Source organism: Hibiscus syriacus, unplaced genomic scaffold (genome assembly GCF_006381635.1).
Source record: "Hibiscus syriacus cultivar Baekdansim isolate YM2019G1 unplaced genomic scaffold, ASM638163v2 tig00111758_pilon, whole genome shotgun sequence".
In the NCBI taxonomy this organism is placed as follows: domain Eukaryota; kingdom Viridiplantae; phylum Streptophyta; class Magnoliopsida; order Malvales; family Malvaceae; genus Hibiscus; species Hibiscus syriacus.
In genome coordinates, this window is record NW_024063170.1 from 1,650,136 (window position 1) to 1,669,410 (window position 19,275).

Here is a 19,275-nt window from a genome sequence, read left to right on the forward strand (position 1 = left end):
AAGTCTCTTTATATTTATGTGTCAATATAATCATTCATATTTTTATATAAGATTCAACTTAAATTATATATATATATATATATATATATATCTCGAATTGAATTTGATGATGTTTTATAAAAAAATGTTAAAATATGTAATTATTTATTTGGTTTTAATTTTAATTTAAATACTTCCATAAAAATAATTTTTAACAAAAAATTAATTCATAATTAAAAAATAAATATTTAACATATAAAAAATTAATTTAAATTAATATAAACTATAATTTATATTTTAATAGTGAAGATAAAAACTATAATTTAATGGATTAAGTAAAAATAGAAAATTAATTATTACATTAGAAAAAGATAGAATAACTCAATTTAGCTTTTATCTCACATTGTTAATAAATATAGCCTAAACAATCCACTATGCCTATAAAAACTAGCATCATTAGATTTTTTAACTCATGGAACTTATATATATCAAATTACATAGTTGGTTCCTATGATTTTATTTTTACTTTTTAAGCTTTTTTTAATTATGCTTTACTGAAAACTTGAAAGTCTCGCCCCACAAGACGGATTTCCTAATTGATATGCCACTCAGTGCAAGCTGCTCTCCTAAGATGCTTATCCTTGTTACGTTTGCAAGGCGCGTTTACCTTGTACTATGAAAGGATGGTATTTTAATATATATTCCACTAAAGGTGTTATTTTATTATATTATAATTTATTAGGTGATATTTGGATAAAAAAACTCGTCTCCCTTGTGTTATATGTGTATTTTTCTTTCTTTCAATAAAACAAATGTACAATCCTTGATAATTTTTTTAAATGATTTCTTATTTTTTAGATGAATAATTACATTTTATTTCAAAAGAAAGAAAACCTACCAACAAACTACAAACAATCAAACCTGCTAATAAACCAACAAAAAAACACCTAGCCAAGATATATATATATATATATATATATATATATATATATATATAATAACAACATATGCATCATTAACTTGCTTACTCCGCAACTTCATTCTTACCATACCCTTTATACGCTCAACCATCTCAGAGACAGTCCATTCAATACCCTTAAACACCTTTTGGTTCCTCGCCTTCCAAATAACCGCAATATGGTTATTCCAAGCTAACTTCATCACCAAGAACGCAAAGACCTCCCCTTCAGATTGTGACAAGCCAATTAAGCACTCATTACCTGCATGCTAAACCTAAGAAATGTATAATACAACTCCACACAACTCGAAAAACCACACAATCAAAGAAAAGATTATCCATGGACTCCAAATTTCTTTAGCAAAACCCACACCCCCTCAATGGTAAGGCCAAAAGATAATAGATAGCACACCAGCCCACACGAGCCCAGTTTAATGATATAGGAGTACACTCAAGCCACCTAAATCGAGTCATCCTTCAACACAATCTTCCTGATCAAAAACAGGAAATATGTTTGGTTCTAACTTTTAAGATCCTTTAACCCTAAACCACATTCAGACTTAGGATAACATATAGCATGCCAGCCCACACGATCCCCTTTAGCAGACCTATCCTCACATTTTCAAAAAAAATGCAAGCAAATCTGGTTAATTCTATCAATAATAACACTAGGATGGGCTACCTGACAGCTCCAGTAATTCTGAATCCTATAGATCACTGAACGTATCAACTGAAGTCTACATGCATAAGAAAATGCATCATCCTTTCAGACTTGAAGCCTCACAGTAATTGCATTAATCAGACGAGCACAGTCATAAACCGATAACCTTCTCGCCGTTAATGGGATGCCTAAATACCTAACAGGCAACTTTCTATGAAAAATACCAGTAACTTCTTTAATGTTCGCCAAAGTAACATCATCGATCTCAGCAGAAAATATTTCAGACTTGGTAGGATTAAGCCTCAGCCCAGAAAACTTATAAAATAACTCCAATATCTCTCACACTCCAACCACAGAGTCAAGCGTCCCATTGGTGAAGACAAGTAAATCATCAATGAAACATAGATTGGTAAGTTGAACCCTTTTACATTTGGGATAGAAACTAAAAGCACCATGAATGCATCATGATCGAGAACACATGAAAGGTAATTTATGACAATTACAAAAAGATAGGGGGCAAAGGGTCCCCCTAACGGACTCCTTTAGCCCCACTGAAGTAGCCCACTAAGCCTCCATTCAACAAAATGGAAAACTTAGGAGTAATAACACACTTTTTTATCCAACTAATCATAATGCATGGCATTTCTAACGCTTCAAGGACAACCAACAAAAAACCCAGTCCACCGAATCAAACGCTTTCTATAAGTCAAGTTTAAGCATACACCTAGGCAACATAGAGAACCTAGAATAACCCTAGATGAGCTCTTGAGCCATAAAAGTGTTATTAATGATGGATCTGCCAGGAATAAATGCACTCTGGCTTCTAGAGATGACCTAAGGTAGAAAAGCCTTCAACCTATTTACGATGATAAGAGTAATACACTTGTACACAACATTGCAGTAAGAAATAGATTGAAAATCTTTAACATGATTAGGATTTAACTTTTTAGGAACCAAAACCAACGTAATAGAATTGAAAGCTGGCAACAATTGAGAGTGATAAAAAAAAGAAGCTAATAACCCAAACTATATCTTCCCCCACAATAGACCAAACAAACTTGAAAAAATAGGAAGTAAACCCATCAGGGCTTGATGCCTTATCAAAGGGTTAGTTAGACATAAAAACCTTAATTTTCTTATTGGTCATTCTACCACTAAATACCTCATTGGCAATGTTAGAGAAAGTACATCCCAACAACTCTTTAATCATCTCAACAATTTGGACAACAACCTCCAAGTTTGGAGTACCCAACATAACATTACAATACCCAATAATCTCATCAGCAATCTGCTTTTGAGAGTCCAATACATACCTTTAATCATTAGTAAGAGTACGAATGGTTTGATAGTTCTGCTTAACAACCTCCAAAGAGTGAAAAATTTTGGAATTCTAATTGCCTTCATGAATTCAACTAACCTTGATTTTCGCCTGAAGAAACTCTCTTCAACATTCAATAACGTCTCCAACTCCTCACCAACAATGAGCTCCCTGGCAACCAACTCCCCCTATGCCCTTTATTAAGCAACTCACGTTGCACTTTTTCCAAATCAGTCATCTTCTCTTTGGTCCTCAAGGTAATGTCCCCATATCTACTCATATTAAAGCTCTTAAGAACATGTTTCAAAGCTTAAGCTTGAAAAACAGACCACTCAAAGGATTGATAGCTTCCAAAGGCCTCTATCAGGACTCCTCTATAATGCTCATAAAATAAGAGTCCCTCATCCAAAAATTAAAGAAACAAAAGGGCTTAGGCAAAGACTCACGACCCCTCTCAGTCCACACCATTCCAGGACAATGGTTAGACATCCCCAAGGCTAAAAAATCATATGAGCTAATGGAAACGCCAATATCCAGGAATAGTTCACAAGAACACGGTCCAACTTCCTTACTAAAAAAGCCTCATCCTCTTTGTTAGACCAAGTGAAAGTAGGTCCCCTAAAAGCATAATCCATAAGACTCAAATTACCAGTACAGTTCGTAAAATCAAGAATACCTTGAACCAAAGAAACACTCACAACTAGTGATTTAAATAGCATTACGTTCGTATTTTCAGTCGTGTCACGTTTGTTGTGGTTGCGAATAAAATGGATGCTATTGCGGTCACTGCGGGTGTCGTTGTTGTAATTTTTTTTAATTTTGCACTACTTATCCTAAACATAATAATTATAATTATAAAGTGTCACTTTTAATGACTTTTTAGAATATTTTCTAAGTGAAAATGACATATATATAATATATTTAATCAAATAGAAAACTTAAAAAACCCGGTTATAGGATAAGATTACTAAATTAAATAGAATTAAAATAAAAGTATAAAATTTAAATTGTAGAAATTTAGATTACAAAATTGTGGGCACAATGGACTGCTATTGATGTGAATCTGCTACCCATCGTAAAATTCATGAATATCGATTTCAGGAGGTGGCACTACCGCAAAATAGCGATCGCTATAGCGTTTTTGTTCCGCTATTTGAATCCCTGCTCACAGCCCCAGAGCTCTCATCCAAACAAGAGATAATATTGAAGTTCCTCGCTACCAACCAAGGAATATCCCCAATAAGAGCATTGAGCCCAGCCAAATGACTCCAAAGCAACTGTCTCTCACTCCCTAGATTACTCCCATATAGCAGAAAAGTTATTCTCCCTAACTCTAATTTCTATCAAACAAACCAAATTAATATAGAATGAATGAATTCTATCTAAAACATGTTTTTGTTTCATAGGGTTATTCAACCCTCTAGTATTCCAAAACAATACATTTATATGGGCGAAGAACCCTTATTATGTTGTTTTTTATTCTTCTAAGTGTTGCACTTATTATTTTTCAAATTATAGACCAAAACAACAACACCCTTAGCAACCTCGCTAGGTTCCTTATAATTTTTAGTCAATTGAATACCTGAATAGGAAGTAACATCCACATTTAAAACTAAGGAAGCCTCTTCAATCATTGATTCCTTCCACTTTCTATAAGGAATGACCTTATTAAAATCCCCTTTCATCATAGAAGCCTTCAAGACCTTACAACACCACAATTCTCAACACTAACCATAATGCAACCAACCACACTTCTTGTATCAACCTGAGTAACATCAATCATAGATTCAAGCTTTTTTGGTATCCCAACCTATTTAGGAGCCTTGTGCCTCTCACAATTACTGTCAGAATGACCAAAAACCTTGTAGTAGACGCAACGAGGAGGCATCGAAGACTCCTTAACACCAACAGCCATATACAATCCATCCCTCAGATGCACTTGAATAGTCTTTAAGATCTTACAATCAGTTGCGACCTCAACATACACTTTTGTATAAACAAGTTATTTCATACTAGTAGTAACCTCATCTATGTACAAGGGCAAACTGATAGCACTGGCCACGTAAATCAACCCTATCATATTAAACAGTTCCAATGTAACTATACCCATGTGAATTCAAACAGAGAGTGTAACGCACGCCCTAAATTTTGTGTTAGGAGTTTTGGGTTATTTCGATTTAGGCTTTCATAAAACCCATAGCTTGTAGGAATCCTTAACCCAAGAATAAGTGAAATTAGGCTTGGATTGAGCTTAATAATGGATAAAAAGGGCATTTTTTTGTTTGCAACCAAAATCAGGAGGACCAAGTAAGTAATTTCACCATTGGAATTTCAAAAGCTAAAAATATTTAATTATAGGTAATATCAAGTTGTCTTCTCCCTCTTTTTCTCAACTCTCCATTGTCTTTTTATTTTCCCATTCATCTCATTCCTCCCTTAGAATTCAAGTAAATATGGAATCTTTATAGCATTTTAGACCTTAGTAAGCAGTTTAAAGGTAAGAATCATAACTATCACCTCCTAAGATTCAATTCAAGCCTTTTCTTACAAGGTTAGGCCATTGTGGCCACAAATGGGTTCTGTGAGGGTTTAAAGAACCTTGAGTTTAATCCCCTTTTCAGGACGTTTAGGCCATAAGAAGTATTTCTAAACCTTTATCAGCCATAAATTCAATTAGTAATTATAACTTTTACTTCTTGTTTAGTGAAAGAGGTTAGAGAAAACTCCAAAGCAAGGGAAATGAGAAGTTCACTCTTGGTTGAGTTCTTGAGAGCTTCCAACAGTTTAAAATATCAGGTAACTCACTTCTAACTAAACTATACCATATGTAGCTCATTTAGGAGAGATTTGGTAGGTTGCCTAAGATTGAAGTATGCGATGGTAGATTTTATTGTTTGGGTGTTTTCAACATGTTTTATAGACTCTTTATGAACCCTAATATCAGATAAAATACTTAAACATCAGTTGGGGATCTCTATAAGGTTTTTAGGGTTGAAAGATAGGATTTTTTGTGCCAAAAAAGGGCACCCTGTAGCAGTGGTATCGATATTGTAAGAACAATATCGCTATTATTCTTCATTTAGGCAAAAATGAGGGATTTTAAAAGGGGAATATTGATACTCATTCAAAGAGTATCGATATTAGGGCCATGGTTTTGAGACTGATCAGGTTGGTATCGAAACCAATAATCCAATGTATAATTATGGTACTGATACTCACATAGAGTATCGATACTCCAAAGGAAGTATCGATATTGGGAGTATTTTCAAAACATTGAAGCTAAAATTGGTATCGATACTTAAACCAGTATCGATATCCAGTACCAGAGTATCGATACTCAGCCAGGAGTATCAATACTTCCTCACCCAATCAGCCTATGCCAAATAGAGGGTATTGATACCAACATATGGGTATAGATACCAAAGGTTCAGAATCGATATTGTAGGATCAATATCGATACTAACAGGCAGTTTTGGATAAATAGTCCAAAGAATTATAGAAGAGACCTGAGGTACCCCAAATACATCAGAATAACAACAAATAAGACTTTAAGCAAAAACAATAATTAATATCATAATAGTAGAAACAGTAACAATTGAGTTTACATAAAACTAACCTTATTTGACACTCGAAAAACATTCAGGACACTCGAGTTCCTCTTTAGCAGAATACGACAGTTAGTGGATATCTAAGTCAGTGCCAAGTCACTTCAACAGCCGACTGGGCGTAGATGCCCTAAGACTTGATGTAGTAAGTTGGTGGGGTGTACGTTTTCGATGTAGCTCCGGATCTCACCCTATATACCTAAGGGGCTGGGTATACGTTTTCGATACAATTATGGACCTCACCCAGGTACCCCAAAGGTATTCTAGCAGGTTAGAGGGGTGCGTGAGCTCCGAGATGCAGAACCTTTAGTCGTACCATGATGCCAGCCACATATTGATATCAGTATTTGCATGTTACATAATTGTGCCACTAGCCAGTTCATTTAATGAATGAATGTAGTATAGTATAATTATTAGTGAGGTACTGAGCTTGTAAGCTCAGCGTTCGGAATGTGTTTCCGTGTGCAGGTTCTTAAGGGGACAGTTTGTGGGGAGTTATCGTCGTCAGACATTCCTGTGCAGTAAATTAGATTTCCAGAGACTACCAGAGTACGTCTTGAGTCATTCTTAGAGGGCGTGTACGATTTATGAACCCTTATGTGTATTCAATCGTAACTTTTATTTTCAATCAGTATTTGCATTATTTTGGATATATTTTGGGAGCTCTCCATATTTTGTAAACTCATATTATATTATGTTTTATCTTGATTTCTATGGATGAACGATTACCAATTGTTTTACAACCAATTTTTAAAGAAAAATTTTGAGTCACTATTTTGGTAGTCACGTGTAATATTGTAATCCATGAATCTTTGGGTCAGATTAGATTAAGGTGTTATAGGGAGTCTATCTGAACTAAATTCTAAAGACTTAAGATTCGGTTCCAATTTTCTCAAAATTAACGGTTTATTTTGAATGTGCCAAGGGTCATTCGCCAAAACCCACTCACTAGCTTCTAAATTGAGAAATTGAAACAAAAAAGGTTTTTCCCCACGAAATTAACTTCAATCTCACCAGAGCTGCCCGAAAGCAAATTAACCAAATGATGCAAAGAGCTCAGATTTGGACGCTTACCCAAAATTTGCGCCACAATCGAATGCTTCCAAACACTTATACCAGCATCAAAAACCTCTACCAGTGGTTTAATCGTGACATTCTCATTGACAATCTGAGGAGGAAAGAGCTGTAACGATTGATCTTCACTAGCTGTAAACAATTGCCTCCTGTTCATCGGACTCGCACCAGCACCCTTGTCACTTTGATTCATGAACAACCCAGCCAACAAAGACTCAGGAAACAAAGATTGAAAGAAGAAAAGGGGAAAGGAAGTAGAATAAACCCAAGAAACGAAAGACCCACTAACGTGTTACCAGAGCAATTTCTAAATGTGCTTTATCCCCTTCTTATTTTTATTTATTTAATAGAATAATATTTAAAAACTGTTTACAGAAGTAACATCTATTTATATCACATAAGATAAAAAATATGAATAATCGATTCTAATATTTTTTATGATATACTCTTGATCTAACTATAATTTTACCTATATAATTGTTTGCATAAGAAACATATCTGGAACATGTTCATTGCAGACTACAGTAACATTGTAAGTTTTAATTTAATTGTTTGTTATGCTGTTGGCTTTAATCCAAGTTTTCCAATTTATAAGCTTAAATAATTTTTGTCTTATCCGAATAGGCATAAAACAATCTTAATTAAAAATGAAATAATAATAATTTAAATGCGTACCATTTAATACAGATGCTCGAAATTTCTACCCCTAAAGCTACTAATTCATTTTCCAACTCACCTAATTTTTTAAAAGTAGTAATTTAAAAGCTGCCCGTTTTAGGTTAATTTCATTTTCAAACTCACCTATTTTTTTTTCCGGCTACTAAATTATATCGGCTTTAAAATGAGCAAATATTAGATGGTATCATAAAGGACTTTAAATTTAAGATATACAATTTTAATACAGTATCGAAAATATCATGACCCCACTTCATTCAAAAATCAAAAGATAATATTTAATATTAAAATATAACAATTTTCTTCCTTATAATATCGACTTTTCTTTTTGCGAAAATAAGTAAATAACGAACAAAATAATGGATCATACTACCCTAAATGCACATTGGGAAGGAATAAATATTGCAAGAACTTATAATATGAAACATATAGATTTTTTTCTCTTACATAAGTTTGACATTGTTTTTGAAAAATGACTTTCAAAAGTGTTGCAGAAACGAACTTTTAAAAGTATTTTATAAAAGTACAATTTAAAATTTAACTGTTTGAAATTTATGTTAAAAAGTAAGTTTGAAAAGATAAGATACATTATAAATATTATTTTGTAAATTAAAAATATAGCATTTAAATTATATATGAATTATATCAATTTAAACTATAATCAATTTTTTTAATAAATATTATTATATATAAATTAGATCAATTTAAATTATAATAAAAATATAAATAAAAAATATAATTATCATAAAAATGTATTTTAAAATAAATCATTATTAATATTTTAATATACAATCATGAATTCTATTCATTTTTAAGTTAGTTAAAATAATTTATTAAAATCAATAAATTATTTTTTAAGGATGTTAGTATTAAATTGTTAAAATAAAATATAAATACATAATTGATTAGAGTCCATCCATTAGTAAGAGTAAAAAATATATTTTTGCTTCTAAACGCAAAGTTGGAAACTTGGAATGAAAAGGCTAGAACTTCTGGTTTATGCGATTGATTTGAAACCACCGTTTCCATCACATTATTTTTTTAGTTTTTATCCATTTAACATTGATTTACAGTAAAAACGAAATTTTAAACTAAAAGTGATTTTAGACAATATTACCAATGAGAGCCTTAATCATAGGGTAATATAGTTTTTTTTAAATAAATTCACGAGCATCATACATATAAAGTTAAAAATTAGTATAAAATTTTCATTTGATAAATTTTAATCTAATATGATTTTATAGGGTTAAATCATTTTATTAAAAAAATTAGGTTTCAATCAGATTAGATTTTTTTAGGATAGAATCGAATCTAAATTTAGAGTAGGAAATCTTCAACTCGATCTAAAATAATAATATATTATATATATAATGATAATTATAATAATACATCTATGTATTTTTCAATTATCTCCCTAATTTAACTAACAAAAATAATTTTTTTTTTAAAAATGATAAACAAAACTACTTAAATTTGAATTACATAAAACATAACATGTGGTTTTTATTTTAAAAAAAAAATAATATTTTTAATCACAAAAACCGAATTATGCTAGAATCACTATTTAGATTCACTAATAAGGTAGATTTGAGATTGTTGGATACATGATACATCGTATAATTTCTCTTTATAAGTATACGATATATAAATACTTACCAATATATATAATAAGACAAAAATAGACATTAGGTTGCATTGACGTGTCTACAGCTGTCTGTCCTACCTCATCCCTTATTTGTTTTTTATAAAGACAAATATCTGTCACTCTTAACACTATAGACATGGGTCGACCGTTATAGATGTGGAGCATTAGCTTCGTAAAATGGGAAATATCTAATTAAATATATCTTATTTATTTAGATATTTAATAGTTTAAAATAATACCGTAATATATGATTTTATATATTTACTCATAAATAGGGATGGCAACTCAACCCGAATCCGACGGGTTCCGACCCGACCCGACCCGATCGGGTCGGATTTTTTTAAAAAAATTTCGGGTTCGGGTCGGGTCGGGTCGGGTTTTTTTTAAATGTACTGTTCGGGTCGGGTCGGGTTTAGGGTGAAAAAAATCTGACCCGACCCGACCCGACCCGAAAAATATATATAATTTTATCCTATATATTTAGGGATAATTACAATAATGTCCCTCCATATATAATTTTTTTCAATTAAGTCACTGTTTTCATTGAATAAAATTTTTTTTATTATTATTTCGGGTCGGGTCGGGTTTCTAAGTCATATATTGGTCGGGTCGGGTGAAACCTTAATTTGTCGGGTCGGGTCGGGTCACGGGTGAAAAATCCTTTCTTCTCGGGTCGGGTCGGGTGGCCCAAAACCCGACCCGACCCGACCCATTGCCATCCCTACTCATAAACGACATAATTCACAATTAAAAATATATTTCAGTTTAAACTAAATTACATATTAACAAAACTCACTTATAATAATTTTATTTTATAAAATTATTTTTAATTAGTATGGAATTATAAATTAATATTTATTTATTTTTTTAATTTTTATAAGATAAATCTCTCTCTCTCTCTATTTTTTTATTAATATGCCCTCTTTATAATTTTTTTAGATAAATTAAGGTGATTACAGTAGTATTTATTTTAAATATACTCTCAATTATTTAACAATAACGTTCAATCATCATATTATAATTATTAACGTTTAAATTTAAAATTTCTAAAGATAATAATAAATTCTTTAATCACGAATGACACCGAGAAAGTAAATAAAGCAAAATGGGAAGCCCAATTAGAAACACAAGTTCGTTATAAATCCGTCGTCAGTCTATTGCATTGCTGCTATCCTGTTCTTTGTCTCCTCCCTTTTTACAATATTAGTATTAGCTCATTAATAGTACTTACTGATAGTACTGATAATCCCTGGTTTACAGCCATGGCTTCATCTACATTCTTCTCCAGCTTCATCTTCCTCGTACTTTGTCTCACAGTTACCGCAAAAAAGACTTACATTGTCCACATGAAACATCAAGACAAGCCACTGTCTTTTGAAACCCACCATGATTGGTACAGTTCAAGCTTGCAATCACTCTCTGCCACCCCAGCTGAGTCCCTTCTCTATTCTTATAACACTGCGTTTAATGGCTTCGCTGCTTCACTTGATCCAGAGCAAGCTGAAGCTCTTAACAAATCGGACTCTGTTTTGGGTGTTTTTGAAGATACTGTTTATAATCTTCATACGACTCGTACCCCGCAATTTTTAGGCCTTGATTCTGAGTTCGGGCTCTGGGAAGGCCATAACACTCAGCAACTCGAACAAGCTTCTCGGGATGTCATTATTGGAGTCCTTGACACCGGGATTTGGCCGGAATCTAAAAGCTTTGACGATTCCGGCTTGCCGGAGATTCCTTCTAAGTGGCGTGGTGCGTGTGAATCGGCTCCTGATTTCAATCCCAAGCTTTGCAACAAGAAACTCATCGGAGCCCGAAGCTTTTCGAAGGGCTACCATATGGCCACTGGTGGTGGTGGAATTTACAAAAAGCCCAGAGAGATCGAGTCCCCACGTGATAAAGACGGTCATGGTACCCACACTGCCAGCACCGCAGCTGGATCTCACGTGGGCAACGCTAGCCTCCTCGGTTACGCAAGCGGAACAGCTCGCGGGATGGCTACCCACGCTCGAGTCGCCGCTTACAAGGTTTGCTGGGAAACGGGTTGTTTCGGGTCCGACATTCTGGCCGGTATGGATCGGGCTATCCAAGACGGTGTCGATGTTCTCTCCATGTCCCTCGGTGGCGGATCCGCTCCGTATTACCGTGACACCATCGCCATCGGAGCTTTCACGGCGATGGAGAAGGGTATTTTCGTCTCTTGCTCCGCCGGAAACAGCGGGCCCACTAAGGCCAGTCTTGCCAACGTGGCGCCATGGATTATGACGGTTGGCGCCGGGACATTAGATCGAGACTTCCCCGCCTACGCAGTTTTAGGAAATAAAGTCCGTTATAACGGTGTCTCGCTTTACAGCGGTCAAGGAATGGGAAATAAACCGGTCGGTTTGGTTTACAGCAAAGATAAAAGTTCGAGTAATTTATGTCTGACCGGCTCACTTGATCCGGCTTTGGTACGTGGGAAGGTAGTGATCTGCGATAGGGGAACAAACGCCCGAGTTGAAAAGGGAGCAGTCGTGCGCGACGCAGGCGGCGTTGGGATGATATTAGCGAACACGGCGGTTAGTGGTGAAGAACTGGTGGCGGACAGTCACTTGTTACCTGCCGTGGCGGTGGGGAGGAAACTCGGCGACTTGATTAGAGAATACGCACGGTCCGATCGCAAGCCGACGGTCGCCCTTGAGTTCGGTGGCACGGTGTTGGATGTTAAGCCGTCACCAGTTGTTGCGGCATTTAGTTCCCGCGGACCCAATATGGTGACTCCGCAGATCTTGAAACCGGACGTGATTGGACCGGGAGTCAACATATTGGCTGCTTGGTCCGAGGCCATTGGTCCCACCGGCCTGGCCAAGGACACGAGGAAGACCATGTTCAACATCATGTCAGGTATTGCCTAACGGCTATATCTCTTGCTTTTTGCCCATAATCTGCTCGTCTTTATGTCCAACAGAGTTATTTTCATAAACAAAATACCATTAGTAGGAATAATCCGACAATATTTCTATAAATATTTAGATATACTCGTATAATTCGCATTCGACTTCTATTATTTTGTTTAGTTATTTATCATGCTTCTGTTTGTTGCTTTAGGCACATCAATGTCGTGCCCACACATCAGTGGGCTAGCAGCATTGATCAAGGCAGCTCATCCGGAATGGAGCCCAAGTGCGATAAAATCGGCTCTTATTACCACGGCCTACACCCAAGACAACACCAACTCGTCTCTCCACGATGCTGCCGATGGTTCATTTTCGAACCCATGGGCTCGTGGTGCTGGCCATGTTGATCCCCAGAAAGCTCTTTCACCCGGCCTAGTGTACGATATCTCCATCGATGAATACATTACATTTTTGTGCTCACTCGGCTACACCATCGATCATGTCAAGACCATAGTGAAGCACCCCAACATTACATGTTCGAGGAAATTCAATGATCCCGGTGAACTCAACTACCCATCGTTCTCAGTCTTGTTCGGGGACAAAAGGGTTGTTCGATACACTCGCGAATTAACAAACGTTGGCGCTGCACGGTCCGTATACAAAGTCACAGTCAATGGACCATCGACAGTTGGGATCTCAGTTAGGCCGAGGGCACTCACTTTTAGAACCGTGGGGGAAAAGAAGAGATATACCGTCACTTTTGTAGCCAAGAGAGGGACAAGCCCAATGGCTAAACCTGAATTTGGTTCAATAGTGTGGGGCAATGCACGAAACCAAGTTAAAAGCCCAGTTTCCTTCTCGTGGACAGAATTGAGCGATTGACAAGTTCATTAATTCTGGCTTCTTGTCACCCATTAACAAGCCTCGCTCAGCACTAGTTTCCATCCAGGAAATCTGGTGTGCAGAAGGACCCCTCTAGTCCTGAAAATGTCATTTTTAAGATTGAGATTTGACTTGTTGTAAACAAGGCCCCTCAATTCAAAAAAAGGGTCGTTTGTAATATTTGTTTACTTGAGTTTATTTTATGGAGATTGCTTGATGAAGCTGATGGTAACAGATTTCCCTACAAATGAACATCCACCATCAATAAGTACATTCAAGGTTCATTGCGGATTTCGACAAAGCAGCACACAATACAACGAAAAGAAAAGAGGGGGACAAACGATGGGGGACCCCTAGCAGAGATCTTTTCTTTTTCAGCAACTGAAATTGTTTCAATCCATGGAAACCATTTACAAATTCAATCCATTTGCATCATCCATGATGAAATTGCCTCCACTGGTTTGAATTTAAGGGACCTGAAAAAGAGGTTCATCATACTCTCTCACTGTCACCCAACATCGTGATCCTAAAATGACATTAGAACAGTAGTCTGCTCCTGCAATTCCAGATTAAATATGGGTTTTTGAAGTCCCAACAAATTTTGGGATTGATTCAATAATTCATACCATAATATGAAATCGAAAATGCAGAAATATATTAGAATAATAGGCAGCAAGGATTACAGCAGGTTTTTGTACAGTTGCAGCAAAGGATTACCTTTGGACATTTGGGAGACCATTTGCATCTGCAGCAAAAACAATCTGTGCATGGAGTTAAAAAATGCAGCAGCTTTGGCTGCTGCATGAGACCTTTCTGCATAAACTGGATTTAGGACACGAGAAGCATTGCCATTTCGGGATCGTGCAACAGCTCGAACATGAACAGCAGCTGCATGAGCTGCACTTACATTGACATTTCGGGATTGTGCAACAGCTTGAACACGAACAGCAGTTGCATGAGCTGCACTTACATCGTGATTTCGGGCACGAACAGCAGTCGCTTGAGCTGCACTTACATCGTGATTTCGGGATTGGCCAGCAGCTTGAACATGAACAGCAGTCGCAAGTGCTGCACTTACACGAACTGCAGTCACACAGGTTGCATTTACGCGAACTGCAATTGCAGAATGTGCTGCATTTACATGAACTGCAGTCGCACGAGCTACATTTACAGGAGCTGCAGTCCAATGAGTGGCACTTGCATGAACTCGGGTCAGATGAGGTGCATTTGCAGGGCCTGCATTTACATAAGTTGCAAATGCATGAGCCGCAGTTGCATAAATCACCGTCACAGCATTGCGAACACTTCAGATGGGAAGAGTACCCGGAATAGCAGCAACAGCAGATCCATGACAAGTTAAAGCAGGGAATTCGGCTGCAAAATAACGGAATTAATGTCATAAAGTGGGATAAGTAGAGAAACCACAAGTTAGAAGTAGCCATGGTGTATATATAAATACCAACTAATAAAAAGAATAAACATAAACCAGAAGCACAAGAAATTGGTACCAAAGCCACTTCCAAAACCGACATGACTTTCGATTCTTCCGGCTTCTGCTTCAAAGAACATAAATATAAACCGTAAGGGCTTAAATCCTCAACATATTACATGAAAATTGTTGAAAACTAGCAACATTTTTAACTCTTACGTAGGTGCTAGAGGATCAGATTTTGCCATCACAAAATCTGTAACCCTGAAATGAAGAAGAAAAATCTTTGTCATGTATAAATTCTTCAGCTAATGCTCAACTTTACCTACAGATGAACTAGTTGCCTGAAAAACTTCACATACTCTTTGCAGTATCTCGAAGCCGGTTGGAGACCTTGGACGGATTTTAACTCTTCCTGCTCCGAGTGAAATCATCAGCAACATTTTACAATGCAAATAAAGGGCACAAAGGATGTTGTTTTCCACTGATAAAACCAAGGTCCGTTCATTCAGATCATAATTTACAAATTCAAGCATGAGCAAGAATTATGTTCAGATTTTTATAAAAGATTTGATTTTTAACCATATCCGAATGTGTCAATCGGTTCGAATGAATTAATAATAAAATTTTCCATCCTGTAGTAGTAGTAGTTCGATTGTGAATATTAACTTTCAATTTGCACTAACAGGAACATATAAAGTATACATTTTTATCCTAATCCATTTATAAAAAACATAAAATTTTATGCAAGTTAAGCACAATAATAATATTGAAACTGAAAAACACCAAGGCAATTTAAACACACCTCAAGGAAACTGATCTCTCTCTCAAGCATCTGAATCTTAGCCGTTTCCCTTCGTTTCCCATACAAATCAGGATACTCCGGTGGAGAATTTGGACGTGGTGGAGGCAGAGACCGGAGAGACGAAGTAGAACCACCCGACCTGATAGCCATTGCTGTCCTCTGAATCTCCGGTCACCACAGGACAAAACGAAAAACCGATGGCTTTGGTGTTCTTTACGTAACTCAGTCCACCAAGAAAACGAAACAAAAAACAGCGAAGTACCCAGAAATGGCGAGTAAACAAAGGAACCCTTTAAAACCAATGAAATAAAAGAGGAAGAAGAAGAAGGAAGCGGCAAGTAAATGTAAGTGTTGAAAGAAAGTGGCCCTTTTCTGGAGTGTATGACAGTGGCAGAGGCAGTAATTAAGCGTGTCTGACAGGGATAGTTACGACCCAGAGCTTAAAAGATTAACCAGAAGCTGAAAACAGCAAAACAGGGGTGGTACAAAGCAATGAATGCGAATTGGTGCAATTTGTATTTAAAGTCGGAGTAAGAGATAATCAAAGGGGAGACTAATGACGTAATGAGGGCAAACAGTGAGTCATCATTAATAGAAGAAATCAAATAGAGCGAGTGGCGGAGAGAGGAAGAAGATAACAATGATCTGATGATCTTTCTGGATTGACAAACACAATAACCTTTGTGCATGGTAATAATGATAATAGGAATAATTGGTAAAGACGGCTGTCCAAGAAAGGCTGCAACTTTCTTGTACGAACGCATTTTAAGCTAACGTTTCAGTATTTTAAGTAAATTTCCCAGAATTTTTTGAACTTTTTGGGGTTTGGGTAGTGAAAATTTCCCAGTTTTTCTTGCACAAATGACAGGCAAATACCAAATACCGCATGGATTAAGGCTTAAAATTAACTTTTATGAGGATTTAACACTTAAAAGCTAGATTTTAGCAGTTTTAAACACATGGAAATAGTGATTAGGATGGTTAAAATTTAATTTGGGGTCTGTGAATCTATGCGGTGGGCTGGGGATGCAGAGTTGCAGAAGAAGGCAGAGAAACGAGCAGCACGATGTACTACCTCAGATCGCACGTGACATCTGCCGATCTGCGTAGGAAAGAGAGAGACATATTAAACATTACTTTTTTAAAGAAAAAAGGTGTGATTTTTGGGGTTATTTGTTGCATTTTCTCTCTGTTTTGAAACTCGAACCGGATCGGTTGGTTTAACCGGTTCAATCGGGTACCGTTGTTTAGTCTGATTTAATCTAAATCTGTTGAACCGTTTTTAGTGAACCGGTCAGAACCGTTGAACCGTTCGAACCGGACCGGCCGAAAATCGGAAAAAACCGGGATTTTTGTTTTTTAAAAAAATTAAACCAAACAACGTCGTTTGTTAAACGAGCCAAGTCGAACTCGAGTATTGCTGAGCTCGACTCGAACTTGAAAACTTTAAAAGTAAGCTCAACTCAACTCAAACTCACAAGCTAAAAATTATCAAGTTCAACTCAAACTCAAAATATAATATTAAAACTTAACTCAAAAAAAATTTAGAAGCTCGATTGAAGCCTAAAATTCGAGTTTGATTGAAGTGAAAATAGTTCACTCAATGCTCACCAAAAGGCTCCATGATTTTGAATGCCAAATTACTTCTATTATTTATAGAAGTTAGTTGTGATGCGCTTCTATATTTCTTAGCAATGTGAGATTGTTTTGTTCTCATATTTTTACTCTTTAGACTTTTGGGATGCTCTTTTATGTTTCTTAGCCACGTGGGATTGTTTAAAAAAAAATTAAACCAAACAATATCATTTTGTTATGATTTTTTAACCCCAAATTTATTTTGTAATTATAGTTATATAATTATATTTATTATTTAATATGTTTTACCTTAAATATTATGTGGTAGTTAATTTGAATCATTTTGTTTCACTTGATTTTATGGTTTTTAACTTATATATGTTATGAATTGATTTGAATATGACTTGTGATATAAAAAATTATTTTTATTAAATATTTTTGATATTTTTATTTAATTTTTTAAATAATTATGATGTCGTCCGGTTCTTCCGACCGGTTGAACCGGTTCGATCAGTTGAACCAGTAAACCGGTAGCATGATCGATTCGCTAACCGGTCCGGTTCTGAAAACCATGTTTTCTTCAACGACGAACCATCCCTCACTTTGAGAAGAAGAAAGTTGAGGAACAATATGGACGTAAATGAGACGAACTCGATTAAAAAAAACTGAGTTTGATACGGTCATTTATCGAGTTCGAGTTGAAGTTGTGATTTTGTAGCATTCAATAAACTCACGGACTCAACTACATACTGATTTTTATTCATTTAATAATTCAAGTTCATACAGCAACAATCGATTTGAATTTAATTTTTTAATTTTTTTTTATTTTTAAACATTAATTTAAATAATATTTGACTATTATTCCAGTTAATCTTATTTTTAACAATTATTTGATTAGTAATTATGTTTTCAACTAATAATAACTATTAGTTTTATTAAATAAAGAAAAAATATATATAATGATCTAACAAAAATAGTTTATAAAACTAATAACTGAATACTAAAATATAACCATATAAAAAAATATTTTATAAAATCACACGGTAAAAAAAGAAGAAGCAATATCAATATATGAGAGGTAAAAGAATATGATGTAAATTGTAAAAAAGTTTGATGTTTGGTCATTCATGGGAAAGTTACCTTTAACCTTTGAATTACTTCAAACGAGAGGGAGGGTAACTCTCTGTGACTAAACTTCAAAGGAATTAGATAATGATGCTAAATTCCAAATTTTATTTTTTGGTACAATTATTCTGAATTTCTCATCAATTTTGATTCTTCATTTAAATAGTTTGAGATCAGTTTATAATTCATATGATGAAATCAGCTAAAATGTTGATTTTCTTATTAATGAAATTTATAACTGATTTGATTAAATATGTTATAGATAACACATATAGTATTTTTTAACTCAAACAGAACTTAATTACACTCAAAAGTCATTTGATTCACTTAATTAACTTCTGCATTAACATTAAAATTAGGTTGAACTAGTATTTACTATCTAGACTATTAGTTTTGGTTCATTTTAGTACATAAACTTTTATTTTTTTTTAAATCATACCTATTGTTTAGTTTTCATTTCATTTTAGTACCCACCATAAAAACTTAACGTGTTTAGTACCTAAACTTTCAATTTTTTCAGAACTTACCGTTCAAATTTTGAACGAAAATACTAAAATGAAACAAAAACTAAACTTTAGGTATGATTTTGAAAAATTGAAAGTTTAGGTACTAAATACGTCATTTACCCTTAAAATTATTACATTCAAATTTAATATTGACTACTTTAATTG

General features: G+C 35.0%; 2 protein-coding genes across 2 annotated transcripts; one reads left to right on the plus strand and one right to left on the minus strand.

Moving 5' to 3' along the window:
- The first annotated feature begins 11,095 nt into the window (after positions 1–11,095).
- On the plus strand, positions 11,096–13,850 carry LOC120169300 (subtilisin-like protease SBT1.8). Its single transcript, XM_039177477.1, has 2 exons — positions 11,096–12,795; positions 13,000–13,850. The coding sequence occupies exons 1-2, from the start codon at positions 11,178–11,180 to the stop codon at positions 13,668–13,670; spliced, it is 2,289 nt and encodes a 762-aa protein (XP_039033408.1). The 5' UTR covers positions 11,096–11,177; the 3' UTR covers positions 13,671–13,850.
- A 464-nt stretch (positions 13,851–14,314) lies between these two features.
- LOC120169262 (guanine nucleotide-binding protein subunit gamma 3-like) lies at positions 14,315–16,404 on the minus strand. Its single transcript, XM_039177455.1, has 5 exons — positions 15,905–16,404; positions 15,462–15,514; positions 15,319–15,363; positions 15,179–15,223; positions 14,315–15,044 (listed from the first exon to the last, which is right to left on the minus strand). Exons 1-5 carry the CDS (start codon positions 16,052–16,054, stop codon positions 14,444–14,446), a joined length of 894 nt encoding a protein of 297 aa, XP_039033386.1. The 5' UTR covers positions 16,055–16,404; the 3' UTR covers positions 14,315–14,443.
- Between the last annotated feature and the right edge of the window lie 2,871 nt (positions 16,405–19,275).

Excerpts from the sequence above, each read along its gene's own strand:
- LOC120169262 (XM_039177455.1), bottom strand. The coding sequence starts at position 16,054 with ATGGCTATCAGGTCGGGTGGTTCTACTTCGTCTCTCCGGTCTCTGCCT. Across the intron at positions 15,364-15,461 it reads GCTTCGAGATACTGCAAAGA|GGTTACAGATTTTGTGATGG; the intron begins GTATGTGAAGTT and ends TCTTCATTTCAG. Across the intron at positions 15,045-15,178 it reads CGGTTTTGGAAGTGGCTTTG|CCGAATTCCCTGCTTTAACT; the intron begins GTACCAATTTCT and ends GTTATTTTGCAG.
- LOC120169300 (XM_039177477.1), top strand. The coding sequence starts at position 11,178 with ATGGCTTCATCTACATTCTTCTCCAGCTTCATCTTCCTCGTACTTTGT. Across the intron at positions 12,796-12,999 it reads CATGTTCAACATCATGTCAG|GCACATCAATGTCGTGCCCA; the intron begins GTATTGCCTAAC and ends TTGTTGCTTTAG.